This window comes from Apteryx rowi, unplaced genomic scaffold, assembly GCF_003343035.1.
Source record: "Apteryx rowi isolate R43461 unplaced genomic scaffold, aptRow1 scaffold_0, whole genome shotgun sequence".
Classification (NCBI taxonomy): Eukaryota; Metazoa; Chordata; class Aves; order Apterygiformes; family Apterygidae; genus Apteryx; species Apteryx rowi.
Genome location: NW_020447195.1, coordinates 12,383,037 through 12,400,073, shown reverse-complemented (window position 1 = coordinate 12,400,073; position 17,037 = coordinate 12,383,037). Strand labels below are relative to the sequence as shown.

Genomic DNA, 17,037 nt, shown 5'->3' with positions numbered 1-17,037 from the left:
TCGCCCCCACCTGTGGATGTCTTGCACACAAGCAGGCTCCCAGGGAGACTCGCTCCATTTTTTTTCCTTTAACCTTGAAATGCAATTTCCTCCCCAAAATACCCTTTTTCCTGTAAACAACATCTCTTTAGTGAGATTACAGTGAAAATCCCTGAGCTACTGAGTCCTGGGCGCTTTATCACCTGGCGAGCCCCATCCGTCACGGCTGTGCGTGTGTTCCCGTGCCCCGCCCTCACTGGCGGGTGATGGTCTTTTCATCATTTTTACAGATTTATTTTACAATAATTTAATTTCATCCTCAGCCCTGGGAAGACGAATTGGCCCCTGATGTGACTGGGGATTCAGAGCCAGTCTCATAAATTTGCTGCCTCTACACAAAGCTCTTTCCGGAGTTCCCACTGCAGCCGCGAACGAGAGTCTTTAAGCAATGAGGGACAGGCTGTAAATCTCGCAGGGCAGCGGAGGGGCGCTGGCACCGGCATCGCCGCTCCCTGAGCCCGCTGGATGTCGTCGCTCGCCGGGCCGCCCGCTGCAGCACCGAGCTGCTGGGCAGGGCTGGGACCGCGGGGTGCGTGGGACGGGGGTCTCGGCGCTCACCCCGGGTCGGGGAGCTGCTGGGTGGCTGCTGCGGCCCCTTTCTGCGGGCAACGCTGCCTGCGGGCCCTGGGAGCTGTGCGGGGTCCTCGGCTGCTGCAGGGTGCTCAGGCAGCACAGGATGCTCAGCTGCGGCATGGGGTGCTTGGCTGGCGCAGTATACTCAGCTGCCCTGGGGTGCTCAGCTGCCACGGGGTGCTCGGCTGGCGCAGGATGCTCAGCTGCAGCGGCGGCGCAGGGTGTTTGGCTGGTGCGAGATGCTTGGCAGCAGCGCGGGGTGCTCGGCTGCCATGCGTGGCGTGGGATGCTCGGCCACAGCCTGCGTCCCGGGCTGGCCGGAGCCGCGGGGCAGCCGGGTGCGCCGGGTGCAGGCTGCAGCCCGTGCTGGCTGAGGCGCCGGCGCCTGCTCCCTGCACGTCTGCACGCGAGGCTCCCTGCGCCGTCACGGKGGAAGGCTTGCCAATGTAATTAAACTCGAGCGACTCCCCTGCCCCCAGGCAYAGCCCCTCATTTCCCTATGATTTATTATGTCTTCTTAATTTATTTAAATGAGCCTCGGTGTTTGCACAGGCTGGGGGGGTGCTGGCTGGAGCTCTAATTGCTGGAGCGAAGGGAAGGCGGCAGCAGGGGCCCTGCTCGGGCTCAGCCCTGCTCCGGTGCCAGGCGCTCCTGTCTCTGGCCGCTCCCACGCAGAGCGGGGAACTGGGGGAAGCAGCTCCCCGACAACGTGCCGCTGGGGTCCGGCGCTCCGCTTGCCCACCTGCCCTTGCCGAGGAGTGACTACCGGGGGCTGCCGGCAGGCAGCCAGGATGGCTCCACCGGTCTGTTACTCCCCGGCCCTGCCGGCAGCCCTGGCTCCCAGGGGATTGTGAGGGGCAGCCACAGGCTGGCACGAGTCCGGGCACGTGGCTCTGGCTGCGCTCCGCAGCCCGCCAGCCGCGCCGGCCCCCAGTCTCTGTTTGCATAGCTGATTATTCCCATCTCTGGGTAGTACCTTGCACTTGTCCCTGCTGAATTTCATCCTATTTTTTCCAGTCCATTTCTCCAATTTGTCAAGATCATTCTGAATTCTAATCCTGTCTTCCAAGATACTTGTAGTCCCTCCCAGCTTTGTGTCATCTGCAAATTTAATAAGCATTTTCTCTATTCCATCATCCAGGTCCTTAATGAAAGCTTTGAGCAAACCAGGTCCCGGGTGAACCCTCGCCCGTCCAGCCAGAGCATCGCCCAGCCTTTCCCCACGCTGCTCGCTGCAGCTGCAACACGAGACTGCGCCGAAGCTTCGTCGCGGCCGTGAGTGCTGTGTCCCGTGTGCCCACACCGCTGCCCCGGCCGGGGCCGTGCCGTGCCGTGCCGCCAGCTTGGCAGCACTGGTCCTGCCGGGGCCGGAGGAGCTCCACGAAGGAGGGGCCCGGCCATGGGGAAACACCTGGAGCGAGGCTGCGGGTCCGACAGTGTCCTGTGCAGTGGGCAGCCTGCCAGCTTTTTTCAGTTACATTTCCTTTGATTTTTTACATTTGGGGATGTTTGAGCCCTGCAGAGGCCAGCCAAGGCCGGCGTTGCCCGCCAAGCCCGGCCGGAGCCAGGGCAAAGTGCCAGGGCCCCGGGGTGCAGGCTCCGGCACGGGAAGCTCCCGGGGCCCCTGTGCCCGCCCGGGGAGGAGCTGCCCACCCCCTGCCTCCAGGCACGTTTTGTCTTCAGCTGACTGGAAAAAGCAATTTACAAAATCCGAACTGCCGCCTGTGCCAGCTCTGGGTGTCCTGGCTCTGCGTGTCCAGGCATAGCTTAATTTCGCAGTAAAATTTCGAATGCAGCGAATGGCTCTTCCCAGCACCAGTCTGCGTGCAAGCTGGAGCTCCACTAGCTGCCTGGGCCATGCCGAGCAGCCCGGAACGGCCGACCCGATGCCGTGGCAGAGCTGCAGTGCCCGCATGGCCGGGGCTGCCAGGCCCGGGCAGGACCCGCTGGTGCCGCAGCCCTTCGCCTCCGCGGAGAGCTGCAGCCCCAGCTCCCCGCGCAGCAGGCCGGACGCGGTCCTCGTTGCAGCTGTCCCTGGTGGCTGCCACCTCCGGACCAGCCGTCAGAGGCTGCGCCAGCAGGGCCTGCCACTGCTGGGACTCGGTCGGGATCCGGCATTCCCGTGCTGCCACCTTTCATGTCAGAGTTACAATTTCATGGTCGGGGTCTAGGGAGGCTTGTACACACAGATGCATTAGTTCTGCAGTCAGTGATACTTGAATAATTGGTGTCACATCAATTAGATCAGTTCTTGGATATGGCAGCGATAAGTGCTCGAGCGGTGGCATCCTGGTGACGAGCCGTGCTGGCGGGGCGCCCGAGGGGCTGGTGGCGATGGGCAGCGCGGGGCCGGGGCGCACCAGGGTCAGCAGCAGGTTGGTCCTCCGTGGGTTGCGGTCGCAGGAGAGCGGCAGGGCCAGCGAGGTGGCCAGTGCCTGCAGCCGCTGTGCCGCGAGACGCGGCTGTGGTGGGAGCTGGGCGCAGGTGCCTCACTGCACGACGCGTGGCTGCCGGCTGGGAGATGCTGCAGACCTGGCGATTCCTGGAGGAAGCCAGAGGTGCAAGGGCCCGGCTTCAAGATCTCCCAGAGCATGACGCTGCCCCGTCRCGGCTCTCCGCCACGCTACGGCGCTCGCTGGGTCGCTAGTGAAGCATCACCTGTGGCTTCCCCCGTCCCTTCAGGCTGCAGCTGCAGCCTGCTGCCGCCTGGGCACCTCCTCTGCACATGGGGTGCCGCCATGGGCCGGCTCTGCATGCACGGTGCTGCCGCGGGCTGGCTCTGCGTGCACGGTGCTGCCAAGGTGCTTCCCACCCCGCCAGCAAAGGGGAGGAGGCGCAGGCGGGTCTGGGCGGCGCGGGGAATCCCAGCACCCGCGTGCCTGCAATACAAATCCGCGCTGTCAGTCCTGTCCCCGCTGAGGATTGTAGGCAAAGGTAATTTGCAGATGACAAATATCCCCAGCAGTAAATATTTTTCCCACCCTCATCTTTCTGCAGGCAGATAAGGTGGCAGCGCTGTGGCAATACGGTTCCTGTAGGGAGACAAACTCTTTGACAGTCTTAAAAGTCTATTGTGTCCCTGCAATTATTTATAGATAAACAGAAGAATGCCAATAAGCACCGAATGGAGCTGCACGGTTGCATTTGTTATGATGATGATGATGTTATCTCCCTCACACCCACACACATCTCCAGAGCATGGCATCACTCACTGCTGGCAGCAGCCAAATCCCTGTCCGAGTACGAGGCAGGACGAGCTGCTACCCCAAAGCATGGCAGCCCTCTCCTCACCGACGTGCTGAAGATGTGTTTGCCCCGCAGAGACCCGCCTGCGCGGCTTTTCCCGCTGGCTCCTTGCCCTGGCCGAGCCGGGGTCCCGGCAGGTCCGTGTGGCCAGGCAGCACCTGCCTGGGGTGCGTGGGGCTACCCGCTCCTGTGCCCTGGCAGCAGCCAGACACGGGGACCGGGGGCCTCCATCCTGGTAACTGCATCCCGCGGGACGGTGGTGGTGATGGTGGTGGGAGGGTCCGGGAGCTGCCGCACAGCCCCGACAGTGGGGTGTGGGGTGTCCTGGGGGCCCCGCGGGAGCATCTCCGGCATACGCAGCGTGGATCCCGGGACGGCCGAGTGCTCCCTGCTGCAGGGACGGCCCGTAYGCAGGACCTGCCCTTCCCACCCCACGCCACAGCCGAGGACAGGAGCTGGCGTGTCTGGAAGAAGCTGCACGAGGGAATTTGGAATTAAATGATGTGTCAGGGAAAAGCAATGGAGATTGTTGCTAATTAGTGCGTTTTTCTGGCCTGTGGAGCAGGGATGCTGGGCAGTGATAAATGGTTCACTCTGGCAGAGGAACCCGCTGGTGGGAAGCGCCGTTGTCCCGGCTGAATGGAGGCCTGGAATGGTTTCTGAAGGCTGYGGGAGCCCCCGGAGAGGGAGCCTGGGGCTGGCAGAGTGGCACTGGGGAGGGGAGGGCAGGGAAGGTGCAGGCACGAGGCTGCGCTGCCTCTGCGTGGCGCCAGCAGCCTGGGGGAGCCGTCGCGGGCACGAGGCTCCCAGTATCTCCGGTGCCGGCACGGCATCGCCTGGCTCCCACCGGCCCCACGAGCACCAGGGTGCCATGGTCCCGGAGCACCCGCAGCTGTGTTGTGAGCACGGCCCTGCTGTGGCTGCGATGCTGGGCAGCTGCCATGGCACGGCGTGGCGGGAGCCCGGTGCRGCACCAGCGTCCTGCAGGGAGGGTTCGATGCAGCATGTCCGGGACATGCGCTGTGCTGGGTGCTGGGATCGCCCGGCCCCGGCTCTCTGCACAGCTCTGTCCCGACGCCGCGGCCACGCAGCGCCCTGATGCCGGCGCCACTGCTCCCCGGGTCAGCGGTCCCAGCGCCAGGCGCGCATCGCTGCCAAGCCCTCAACCCCATATCTTCGGGATCGCTGCCCTGGGAGAGCGCCAGGGACGAGTTCCCGGCTGCAGAGCCCTTAGCCAGACTGGAGAGCAGGACGATTTTTCATTGCTGCCTCGTAATAAGAGGACAGAAGTAAGTGACTAGTACAGTTCGTTCACTCGGTAAAGATTTATACAATCACTTCATCCGGTAATTGGTATTCTGGGGAGAGAGGGAGCTGCAGCTCCAGCATCCGCCTCTATTTGTTTTCTCTCCGTCTTTCTCCCTTTCTCTCCCCTTTTCAGAATGAGTAATTCTGTCCCTCACAATCCCAGTTAAACAGAGCATTTGCAGAGTGAATAATTAGTTACATTCAATTAGGTCTCACGCGTTCTCCCTTCTCACTTTGGGGGACAGAGGCGCTAATGAGATGGCACATGTCTGACATGCGGGAGCAGGCACTAAACGCGCGTGCTGGCGGGGAGAGGGCAGAGCCAAGCGGAGCCGGGTGCCGCAGAGGCCAGGGGGAGGCACCAACACTGGCACCGGCACCGTCCCGCCGCGGTCGGGGCTGCTCCTGGCCGCCTCGGCTACAGGGTGCCGATCCCGCAGCCTCCCTCCCACACCGCGCTGGGATCGCGTCCCTCCATGCCCGGGCTCCGGCTGCGGTGGCCACTTGGGCGCCCGGGGCTGGGGTGACACCGGCCCTCCCTGCCGATGGGGCCACATCTGTCCCAGGGCTGGTGTCCCCTGGGCTGGTGCCGGAGATGCTGCCCAGCACCGGGACCATCCCGGCAGGACTGCCGGGAGCCCCGAGCCGTGAGAGGGAGAGCTGCTGACATGCTTTTATCTCCCTTATTAAACCTAACATTAGGTTTTAAGAGGGGCCTTAAATAATGTGCCGCTGCCTTTACAGTAAAAGCTGCTCCGTGTTGCAGCTGCTCCCGGCTCTGGGTTTTATGGCCTTTCTTATGCCACATTGCCTGCGCTTGTGCGCGGGTGGGTCCGGGGCTCCTGCTGCTTCCCCGGCACCCGGAGCCTGCGCTAGGCTTGGTGTCGCCGCGTCCAGCCGCCCACGGCTGCACTGGGCTGCCCCACRCCGGAGGGTCAGGGCGACGGGGATGGGGCTGCAGGGGAGTGAGCCCAGGCCCAGAGCCTGCTGCCAGGAGCGTAGAGGGGTCTGAGGCCATGGCTGGGCTCAAGCAGAGATGAGGGAGTCTCTTCCCTCCTCTGTTGGGAGCATCCTTCCCCAGGGGTCTCAGTTCCCGGAGCATCCATCCCCAGGGGTCTCAGTCCCCAGAGCATCCTTCCCCAGGGGTGTCAGTCCCTGGAACGTCCTTCCCCAGGGGTGTCAGTCCCCAGAGCATCCTTCCCCAGGGGTGTCAGTCCCTGGAACATCCTTCCCCAGGGGTGTCAGTCCCTGGAGCATCAGTCCTGGGAGCCTCCGTCCCCAGAGCGTCTGTCTCTGGAGCATCCATCCCAGGAGCATCTGTGCCAGGAGTGCTGGTCCTGGGGAAGGCAGTAGGCATGGAGCAAGCAGGGGGGCTGAGGAGGGGCTGGCATGGGCTGCAGGCCATGCTGCTCATGCAGGTTGGGAGAATAATTAAAGTTTAAATACCAGCTTTTTGTCAACGGTGTGGTGGAGAATAATTGAACATAATTGTTCCCATTGTAACGGCGATGGCAGAGCGAGGAGGAGAGGAGTAATAGATGTGGAAATGTCAGCCTGTCGGCAGTAAATATGCCAGCTCCTCCTGCAGGTTGGCTCGGCGCAGCGGCCGGGAGCAGCTGCGAGGAGGTGAGGGGCAGGGTGCCGGCAGCGGTGCATGGGAGCGTGCCGCGGCCCCACACGCACGTGCACGCTGCACGGGGGCACGGGCTGAGCAGGCGCGTGGGCGAGTGGCACAGGCCCCCTCGCCGGCGCACATGCCGCTGCGTGCGTGGGGGAAGCGTGTGGGTGCTGCAGCCCACGCCGGTGGCACCAGGCTGGGGAGGCTCGTGGCGGGCACTGGGGACGGGGCCAGGACGGCCCCGCAGAGGGAGAGGCTGCCAGGCGCCGAGGCTGGAAGGGGGCTTCGTGCAGGGGCCGGACCGTGCTCCGGCAGGCCTGGCCGGAGGCCCTTCGGGACACGCAGGCTGGTGATCTGGGATCGGGCAGGCATGGCGGTGTGGGGTCCCTAACAAGGGAAGGTACCCAGAGGGTGCCGAAATCGGGGTGCATCTGCCCTGGCTCCCACTCGTTCGAAGGCTGGGGATGAGGAAGGGGAAGCAGGGTGCAATGCAGCAGCATGGCAAGGCCTGAGCCCAGACCTCCCCGGCACCGCCAGGTGACCCGCTCTGCAGCCCGCGGCACAGACTGGCGGGACGGGGCCGGTCCCGCAGGCTGGTGGGGCTGGAGGCTTGGCAGGACAGCAGCGTGCTGCTCTGCCCAGGCTGCGTGGCGCTGCGGGCAGCGCGCCGGGGGCTCACAGCGCCCATGCGCTGCTCTGCCCGGAGGCGCCCGGGATGACGCGTTGACGGCACTGTGGTTCCCGGCGGCAGGCTGCTCGGGCATGGGGTCCCACTCTCCCCGCAGCCCGTGGGAGCAGGCGGGGACGGTTCCGCTCCCTCTGCCCAGCCCACGCGGGGAGGCTCTGCCAGGCCGGCTGGCAGCACGAGGCTGCGCAGGGATGAGCCGGGCGCTGCGGCGTGCTGGCAGCACCATCTCCTGGAGAGACGTGGCGGCTCTGGCGGGATGCAGGAAGGGGCGTCGGGGCGGGCAGGCCCGCAGCAGAGCCAGCGCCTGCTCCCGCGGAGCTGCCGTGGGTGGCTCACCCCAGCTGCAAGCCCAGCGGCATCCTGCCGCCCCTGGGCTGGGCAGGGAGCGATGCTGGCTGGGTGCGAAGGGCGTCTGTCCCTGCCTTCCTGTTCATCCCGTGCCCTTTCCCTGCCAGACTGCCCAGCCTTAACAACCAGTGAGAAAAGACAGGCTGCAGGACGGGTGTGGGACAGCAAGTCCTGTATTTCTCCCCTAACCAGCCTGTCTGCACTGGGGCGGCACAGCACGCCCGGCACCCGGGCAGGCGCACTGACACAGGGCTGCTGCCCGGCCCCAGGCTGCAACAGCCGCTGCCGGGCCGGACCCCTTCTCCACCGCTTGCCTGGAGCCGTGGGGCCGAGCTCCAGCACAGGTCCCTGCGCAGAGGGCCAAGCTGTGCGCTGCCGTGGCCTCCCCGGAGGCGGCCGAGCTGTGCGCTGCCAGGGCATCCACACGCAGTCGGCTGGACAAGACTCTGCCAGGCATCCCCATGCGGGACCAGGCTCTGCCAGGGCACTGCCATGCAGGAGCCGAGCTGTGCTCTGCCGGGCATCCCCACGTGGGACCAGGCTCTGCCGTGGCATCGCTGTGCAGACAACCGAGCTGTGCTCTGCTGCAGCGTTTCTGCACAGGCGGCCAAGCGTTCTCTGCCGCGGCGTGCCCACGCGGTCAGGTAGACCAGGCTCTGCCGCGGGGTCTCTGTGCAAACCGCCGTGCTGTGCTCTGCTGCGGCACCCCCAGGTGGGCAGCTGGACCAGGTTCTGCTACAGCATTCCCGTGTAGGGGGTCGTGCAATGGTCCGCTGCAGTGTCACGTCGTCTGCAGCCAGGCCAGATGCTGGCCTTCCTCCCTGGCTGGAGAAGGGACCGAGGACGGAGCTGGCCCCAGTGTGTGCTCCTGGGGGAGGCAGCACCTGCGCCCTCACAGCCTCTCCTGCTCCGAGATGCGGCTCTCCTTGCCGTCCTCCTGGGCCACAGGCTGGCCCCCCAGCAGGGTCTCCTGCACGGGGAAGACCTCCTCCCCCATCTCGATGGGCTGCTGCACCTCCATCATCCCTCCGGGCTTCCCGGCCTCTATCTGCGCGGGGACAGGGGCAGGGTCAGGCAGCCAAGACCCACCTCTGTGCCACATGTATGCACAGGTCCCTGCCACCCTCCCACAGCAGGGCAGGGCCTCACCCTGCCCGGTCCCCTCCTGCCCCAGCATTCGCCAGCTGCACCACCAGGCTGCTCCAGCTCTCGTCTCATCCCAGCCAGCAGGCGAGGACAGCCCCAGCCCCTGCCAGTCCCCCTACCCCGGCCACAGAGCCACGGTCCCTGCTCCATCGCTCTGCTGCTAGTGCGTCCCCGGCCCTGCCCGGGAGGGACCCCCATCCCGCTGCCGGGGGAGATCCTTGGGCTGACTCACCTGCTCCTGCACCCGCCGCCTGGGATCTGGGTGGAAAAAGGGAGAGAGAAGGGAACAGTCAGGGGAGCATCCTGCCCTGTCCCAGCACTGGCGCCACTCATGGGATGGAGATGCTGGGCACCGTGGGGGAGCCGGCCTGCACCCGCCGAGCGTGGGCGCCTCGAGAACTGGGCTGCAGCAAGGCAAACATGCCTGCTGGCAGTGGGACCACGTGCATGAGGCCGGCACCCAGAGTCGGCAGGACGACAGGCTTGGGCCAGTACTGCCCCCCCAGCGTGGGCTCCTCAGCCTGGGACACGGCCGGCACTGCCTCACCGTGTCCCAGCTCTCACCTTTGTGGACCAGGCAGTAGATGCAGATGCCCACGAGGCAGGTGACGACAGCAGCAGTGATGGGGATCAGCACCGACAGCGAGGAGCGCTTGCTCGACTCTGCGGAGGGCGAGAGGTGAGCACAGCTGCAAGCACCCCGGCGTGCGGCACTCCCGGCCCCTGAGCGCCCCGAGCGCCCCAGCTCTGGGCCGAGTGCTGTGCGGATCCCATGCGGTGACGCGGAGGAGTAGCATGACGTGACACTGGCAGTAACGTCAGCCCTCGTCTCCCAGAAGCACCACCGGGCGGCTGGGTCCCGAGCGCCGGGGCTGGCCGTGCAGCGGGGTGCGACAGGGAGTGTTCGCCGCCGGAGCCAGCGTCCCGGGTGGTCCCCTGCCCGCACCGTCTGGCCTGGGCACTGCGCACTCACCACAGAGCACATCCGACATGTTCGTCCCCTTCGCCTTCACCACGAGCCCTTTCTCCTCGCAGCTGCAGACAAGAACGAGACGCTGTGACCGCAGCAGGAGCCCGCACGCAGGGAGCCCCCGGGAAAGGCCAGGGCTGGCGGAGCACCGGGGCGCGCGGGAAAGCGTCCTGGGATGAAGCCGTGGGGCTCCGGAGGGGGCTCCCGGCCGGCCGGGGCTGGACCATGTCGGCCTGTGCTGTGTGAGGGAGCTGGGCACAGCAGGTCCAACCCCGGGGTCCCGCTCGGGGATGCGGGAGCTGCTGCAGATGGGGACGAGGTGAAGGAGGGAACAGGGTCAAACCCTGCCCTGTCRGGGAGGCCCTGGGGCTCAGTCACTTTAGCTACTCCAGAACAGTTCGGAGACAACTTGATGACAGGCTACAAGTGGCTCCATGGGGAGGTAATTTCTGGGCGCAGATAAAAGCAAAGTGAAATCCAATGGCTGGCAGCTGAAGCGAGACTAATTCAGCCTGGAAACAAGGCACACACTTCCCTCAGGGAGCGCAATTAACCCTTGAGCAGCTTCCTAAGGAGAGGGGAGCGCTGCCAGCCCGCGGCATCCTCAATGCCAGGCTCCCTGCGGAGAGGGCCAGCGCCTCAGCCGCAATTTTGCAGCCAGGGAGCGCGCTGGGAGGGCGAGCTGTGCCGGGCAGGGGCCCCACAGCCCCTTGCCCCATGCCCCCACGCGGGGCCAGCGCGCTGCACATGCACGGAAGGACGGTGCAAATGCCCCGACGTCTGCCTCCCGCTCGGCCACACCGCCCCGACCCCGCCGTGCCCACGGCAGCTGCTCGCCTCGCTCTAGCCCACGCCATCCTGATGCTGCGCCCCCAAAAACCAGCCCAGCCGTTGGGCCCCCACAGCACCAAAAGCCACTGGCAGCAGGGCAGGGGCTCACGGGGACGGSCACAGGCGGGGACGGGGTGTGGGGCTGTACCTTGTCCAGGGGTAGCACGGCTCTGTTTTAGAAGAGACGTTGGAGAAGGTGCCTTCGGCACAGGGCTCGCAGGGGGACGAAGTCCGGGCCATGGCCTTGGCTGGAAAGGAGCAGGGGTTGCAGCCGGTCAGTACGGGGTTGCAGGGGGTGAGGGGCCGCACGATGGGGTGAGCAATGCYGCGGGCGCTGCCGCGGCCGGCAGGTCTCCTGAAACTCTGCTAGGAGCACCGAGGATCCCTCTCCCGGGGAGGATCAGGGCTGATGCTGCTGGCGTGTCCCGGGCCCCACGGAGAGGGGAAGAGCGGGTCCGTCTCACCTGCTACAAAGCCAGCGCCCTGTTCGCAGGGCTGGTTCTCCACGCAGGTCTGGCAGCTGGCGTCGGAGCAGTGCATGCCGGCCCGGCACTGGCACACCGTGTTGTGTGTCGCGTTCCCCTCCGTCTTCACCACCAGGCCGGCGTCTGGGTGGAAGGAGCGAGAGGGAGGTGAGACCCCGGCGGGGCGTGAGCAGGCGAGTCCGGGAGGGATGCAGACAAACAAGCCCGGGAGGGACGCGGATGGACAAGCCCAGGAGGGATGGGGATGGATGAGCCCGGGAGGGATGGGGATGGATGAACCTGGGAGGGATGGGGGTGGTGAGCCCGGGAGGGATGCGGATGGACGAGCCCAGGAGGGATGGGGATGGATGAGCCTGGGAGGGATGGGGGCCGTGCCACCCCCATGCCGGAGCCATGGGGGACGCGGACACTCACTGTCCTCGCAGATGTCGTGGGGGGTGCAGTGCTTCTCCTTGGTCCAGCTCTGCTGGTAGTGTCCGCTCTCGCAGGCGGTGCAGGAGGACTCCGCCGTGCCGGTGCAGTCGGAGACCAGCTTCCTCCCTGCAAGCGAGGCTGGTGAGGGGGGCAAGGGGCATGCCGGTGGCTGCCGCTCGCCAGCCAGGCGCTGCTCCGGCAGGGGCCAGCTCGCCTGGCCGTGGCTCGGCACTATGGGGGCTGTAGCAGGAGAGCCAGGGGAGGCCGTTTGCGCTCTCCGTAGGCCGAGGCCTGGGGAATGTCCTGGGAAGGGGCCTGGCAGCGGGTGCAGTGCCGGCAGGAGCACTCTCCCCACAGCTGCCCGTGCCGCAGGATCCCGCAGGCTGCGGCCGCACGGGCAGCCCGAGCGAGACGGGCAGCTCCGGGGGCCTGTCAGGGCACCTGTGAGCTCCCCAGCCGCTCTAGCAGCAAGGTGAAACACAGGCGAAGCTGCCGGCTGCCGCGGGCGGCAGGGTGAGGCAGCCCTGGCCCCCTGAGCCGGTCTGGGGGCTTGCACAGGTGATGCTCCAGGAGGGACCGGGCTCTTGGGTCCCGGCCACGGCCTGGGCTGGGGGCTCCCGGGAGGGGGACGGGGTCTCCGTACCTGGCTGGCACCGGCTGCAGCACTTGCCCTTGTGCTCGTACTGCTTCTCAGAGCATTGTATGGCGCTGCCAGGCTCCCAGCACTGGAAAAGAGGAGGCGTGGGAATTCACACTGCTGCCCGGCTCCTGCAGGCAGCACGCGCTAACCCGAGCGCTCACCCTGCATCCCGAGGTGAGGCAGTCCTGCACCGCTCTTCCCCAGCTGCCCTAACCACAGACCGCAGCCGAGCCGGCTGTGCTGCCGTGTGCCACCAGCGCTCTGTTTGAAGTGGGATGGCAGCAATTCCGGTGCAGTGTTTCCCTGCGTTTCCTAACAGGTAGTGTCGACACATCGCTCTGTGCCCTGCCACTGCAAACAGCACCGYGCTCCTGGGCAGGGGCAGCAGTGCTAACGGAGCGTCCCCTGCCCGGGAGCGCCGCTGGCCCCTTCCCAAGACTGCTGCTCCGCTCCAAGGGGCAGGAAAAGCCTGGGCAGGCGCCTCGTCTGTGCGAAGCTGGCTGGAGCCCTGCCTTGCTCCCGCTGAGCAGGGGGGCTGGTTGCACGGGGAGGGGTGCAGGGGAGGCAGGAGCAGCCCTTGAMCTTGGGGCTCAGATCTGGGGCAATTCTGGGTGCAGGAGACCGCCTGGAGCGTCGCATCCCTGGGGGGAGCAAGCCCGGCACTGCGCAGCCCCAGCACGGGGCCCAGTGGGTCGGTGCCAGCCCTGGCAGAGGGGACGGAGGTGCCGGCAAAGCCCTGGAGCACGATAGCCACGGGGGCTGCAGGGTCCATAGGCGAGGGTGGGCTGGGAGCGAGGGGCACAGCGGCTGGTGTGGGGGTCCCCGTGGGGGTCCTGTGGGGCTGCGCCGCCAAGGAGCGGAGGGTGGCAAATGGGCACCGCGAGGTTTGGCATCGGGGCGCCCGACCGACGGAGGGGAACCAGCCCCGACACCCTGCGTTTCTCTTGCGTAGCAGAAAAGGGAACTGAAAGGGGCTCTTGCGTGCCCAGTCCTGCGCTTGGGCCCTCCTGCTCCCGCGGCACCATCGCATTGCCCATCCCACCGCAGCCGTGTCGTGTGCTGGGCGGCGTGCACCCTGTGCCAGGGGCTTGGCCCGCTCCGTGCCCCGGCACAGGACCTGCGCGCCCGGCTTCCATGGGGAGCTGCTCCCCGGCTGGGCTGGCGGCAGACCCCTGCCCGGGGCCCGAGGGGCATCGGGGCATCCGCTCGCCGGGCAGAGAGCGACAGCGGTGTCGGCGGGACGGGGACCCCCGGCGGCGCCCTGCCCTCTCCCCCGGCTCAGCCATGGACGCAGAGATCGGGGGTCCCGGGGGCACGGYGAGGCGAGCGCGTGTGGGATGGCGCAGAGGGACCGAGCGCTTGCTGGGAAATTCCCAGCCACAAAAATGAGGAACAGTAAACTTTTGTGTCTCGAAGCGGGAGCACTGGGCGCAGGGCGCCCAGCCAGGATTTCCTTTACGGCTTTCCCAGCCCAGCACGGCAGCAGCGCCGGCCTCGGGCTGTCCCTGCCAGGCCGGGGGGCACAGCCTGCCCGAGCCCCCAGGTGTGTCCCGTCCCCACCGGCAGGCTCCCCCCCGGCGCGGGGTGCGTTCCCACAGGACAGCCCACGCCGGTGGGAATGGGCGGACCGAGGACATTGCACCCAGGCGCTCCCTTCCTGGAAAGCCCTGCATGGCTGGGCCAGCCCTGGCCAGGCGGTGCCGGGGTGTCACGCCGTGCCATGGGTCTCAGCCCCCCGCGCTGCCTGCCCCGCACCGCGCACCCTGCCCCGCGGCAGGGAGGAAGCGGCAGCCCAGCATTGCCCCAGCACGGCCTTTCCCAGCGTCGCTCAGCCCTTCCCGGGTCCCCGCGGGGCCGCGGCCAGCGGCGGTGGGAAGGGGCCGCCAGGCACGCAGCCGGCACGCAGCCCCGGCGGGAGCAGCACTTACGCCCCAGAGCACCGCGCAGAGGAGCCAGAGGAGCCCGAGCAGCTTCATGGTGTGCAGCGTCCCGCAGCAGCGGCGGGGGCGGAGGGGCAGTCCGTAATAACGCCTCGGCCCGTTTCCGCCCAGGAAGGGGACGTAGGGCCGCCCATCCTTGACTCGCAGAGCACACACAGTTTGGCGCGGGCTGCTGCAAACTCACAGCGGCAGGCGTGCTCAGGCAGCAGCCGCTCGCCTCGGGGACTTCCCCAGGCGTGGGCTGCCGAGGGGCTGGACCCCGCACCGTGGGCTGGGCATGCACATGGGATGTGCAGCGCGATCTCGCCAGGGCTGCTGGGCTGGGTCCCGCTTGGCAGCGCGGGGCTCACGCTGCTTCGGCCAGGATGCTCCCCCGGGACTCATGAGCCCTGGCCCCTCGGAATGCTCCCCCACGACTCACGAGCCCTGGCCCCTTGGGATGCTCCCCCATGGCTCACGAACCCTGGCCCCTCGGGATGCTCCCCCGGGATTCATGAGCCCTGGTCCCTCAGGATGCCAGCTTGCCCAGGGGGACGTAGGGTGGAGAGCAGAGGGCGAGGGGGGTACAGCCCCAGGACGGGTCTGTCCCCCTGGGTTTCATGGGCAGGGGCACCCAGAGCAGCTCCCCAGAGCCTGCCGCTCCGGGCTGTCGGGAGGCCTCCTGCACGGTGCTGCTCTTGTGCTCCTGCCCACTCTGGCATCCTGCGGGTGCCACCCCGCTGGGCCCGGGAGCACCCATGCCCGCAGCCCTGGTCTGTGCTGCGATGCTCAGCGAGCAGCACTACGGCTGGGCACCTGGCGCTGGGCTCCACTGGCAGCACGGAGCAATGGAAGAGCTCCGGGGAGTCCCCGGGCAGGGGAATCCCGCTGGCACAGACCCTGCAGGGCTTGCCATGCCTGGCTGGCCCCGCACGCCAGGGTGAGGATGCGCTGCCGGTGCCGGCCCAGCCTGGCGCGCTGTGTGGCCAGCACACGGCAGGCACCGGGGCAGCGGGGCGCATGCCTGCCCCAGAGCCCGTCATCCTGCGGCTGTCCTCGCACAACAGCAGCCCGGCAGCTCCCAGGCCTCAGCACCACCCCTGCCGCCGCAGCTCTGCCCGGGCACCAGGGAGCAGCTAGGGGCTGGAGCCGCCGTGTCCTCGTGCGGTGGCTCTGTGCGAGCAGCAGGGACTGGCTGTGTGACTAGCTCCCTGCCCGCGCCGCCTGCGCCTCCCCGGGAGCACGGCCGAGGGCAGGACTCACCTGGGGACCATGCGGAGGAATGTTTGTGCTGGCCCTGCTAACTCACTCTGGAAGCAGAAGTTCAAGGTTTCACTTCAGTTTTCCAAGGGTAATTCAGGTCCGTGGCCCGGGAGCCCCCCATCCCTCCCCACAAGGGTTAGCATCTGCACAGAGTCCCCAGAAATACGTCAGCCCCGAACATGGAAGGGGCAGCAGCGCCGCAGGGCCTGGTGCTGCCGCTGGCTGGCCCCCAGCTCTGCCCTGCCGAGGAGGCCCCAGAGCAATCCCCAGGGAACTTCCAGGCTCCTCTCCTTGCTTTGGAGAATTTCCCAGAGTTCCTGTTTCCAGTTTATGGTGTGTGGTCGGGCAGGAAACGGGCTTTCTCAGAATCCCTCCGCATCCCATCTGCAGTAACACAGAGTCACCCTGGAGCTGTGCCGCAGCCACGTCCCATCCCACTGCCACGCTGCTGCCATGTCCCACCCCACTGCCACACCGTGGCCATGTCCCATCCCAGGGCCATGCTGAGGCCACGTCCCGTCCGAGGGCCACGCTGCAGCCATGTCCCATCCTACTGCCAGGCTGCAGCCTTGTGGCCATCGTGTCCCACATGGTTGCCCCACAGTGACACAGCTGCCCTGGCCTGTGGTCATCCCGCATGGACCTTGCGCCCTGTCCACTCCGCAGGCCCCTGGAGTCACCCTGCGGGGACCCTGCGCCCTGCCTGCGCCGCAGCCCGCTGCCTGGGCTGCGCGGGCACTGGGTCCTCGCCGGGCGGCACAACCATGCCGGAGCCCGTGCTGCTGGGCGCAATGGCCCCCCCACACTAAGGCCGAGGTCAAGGCTGGCGAGGGGCAGCGCGTGGCTGCCAGAGCCTGCTGCTGCCGCAGGTCCTGCTGGCAACGGGCGCTGCGCTTTCCCCGGCAGCAGCAACCCCGCTGTGGGAACCACGCGCTCTGGATTCCCCAGCCGCCGTCACTTCCCAAAACTGACTGGCTCAACAGCCTGCGCGGCCCCAGGGGAGTCTCGGGGGCACAGAGCAGCGGCCAAGGTGGGAAGGGGATTTCTGGGTCCGGCACTCAGAGAACAGCCCGGGAAGTCCCCCACACACCCCGGGCGCTGGTGGCACGCGGGGCCGTACCTTGCTCCCGGGGGGACGCAGCGCGGCGCACTGCAGCGGGCACGGGGCAGATGGGCCCGTGACCACATCACGACCGCAAGCCCAGCCGCCCGGCCCGGCCTGGTGGGTGCTGCCCCGGTGCCACTCCGTGCGAGGGGCGCGGGGGCACGGTGCCACCGCCCTGGCGCGACACCGGCCCCAAGGCGCGACACCGGCCCGTGGCGGCAGCACGGCACCGCGCGGCGAGGGGCCGCCACAGGAGAGCTGCCCGCCCCGGCGCCCCGGCGGGGGAACAGGGCGGGGGATGTGGGACCTCCCTGACTGGGGCGTGGGGACACGGGGACGCCCCACACGGGGACGTGCGGCCTGCCCCACGGCCACCCCGACGGGGGCACGGGGACGCCCCGCGCCGGCCCGACGGGGACAGGGGGCCGCGGGGCCGGGACACGG

The 17,037-nt window shown here is 67.3% G+C and overlaps 1 protein-coding gene across 1 annotated transcript; it reads right to left on the bottom strand.

Moving 5' to 3' along the window:
- Nucleotides 1-7,989: 7,989 nt before the first annotated feature.
- On the bottom strand, nt 7,990-14,334 carry CD40 (CD40 molecule). The gene is made up of 9 exons (XM_026086843.1): nt 14,235-14,334; nt 12,310-12,391; nt 11,667-11,792; nt 11,232-11,375; nt 10,916-11,015; nt 9,940-10,001; nt 9,531-9,629; nt 9,199-9,224; nt 7,990-8,868 (listed from the first exon to the last, which is right to left on the bottom strand). Exons 1-9 carry the CDS (start codon nt 14,280-14,282, stop codon nt 8,713-8,715), a joined length of 843 nt encoding a protein of 280 aa, XP_025942628.1. The 5' UTR covers nt 14,283-14,334; the 3' UTR covers nt 7,990-8,712.
- Between the last annotated feature and the right edge of the window lie 2,703 nt (nt 14,335-17,037).

Coding starts and splice junctions, on each gene's coding strand:
- CD40 (XM_026086843.1), bottom strand. CDS start 14,282: ATGAAGCTGCTCGGGCTCCTCTGGCTCCTCTGCGCGGTGCTCTGGGGC. Junction 11,016..11,231: donor GGGCGCTGGCTTTGTAGCAG/GTGAGACGGACC, acceptor GCTCCTTTCCAG/CCAAGGCCATGGCCCGGACT. Junction 8,869..9,198: donor GGCGGCGGGTGCAGGAGCAG/GTGAGTCAGCCC, acceptor GTCCCCGCGCAG/ATAGAGGCCGGGAAGCCCGG.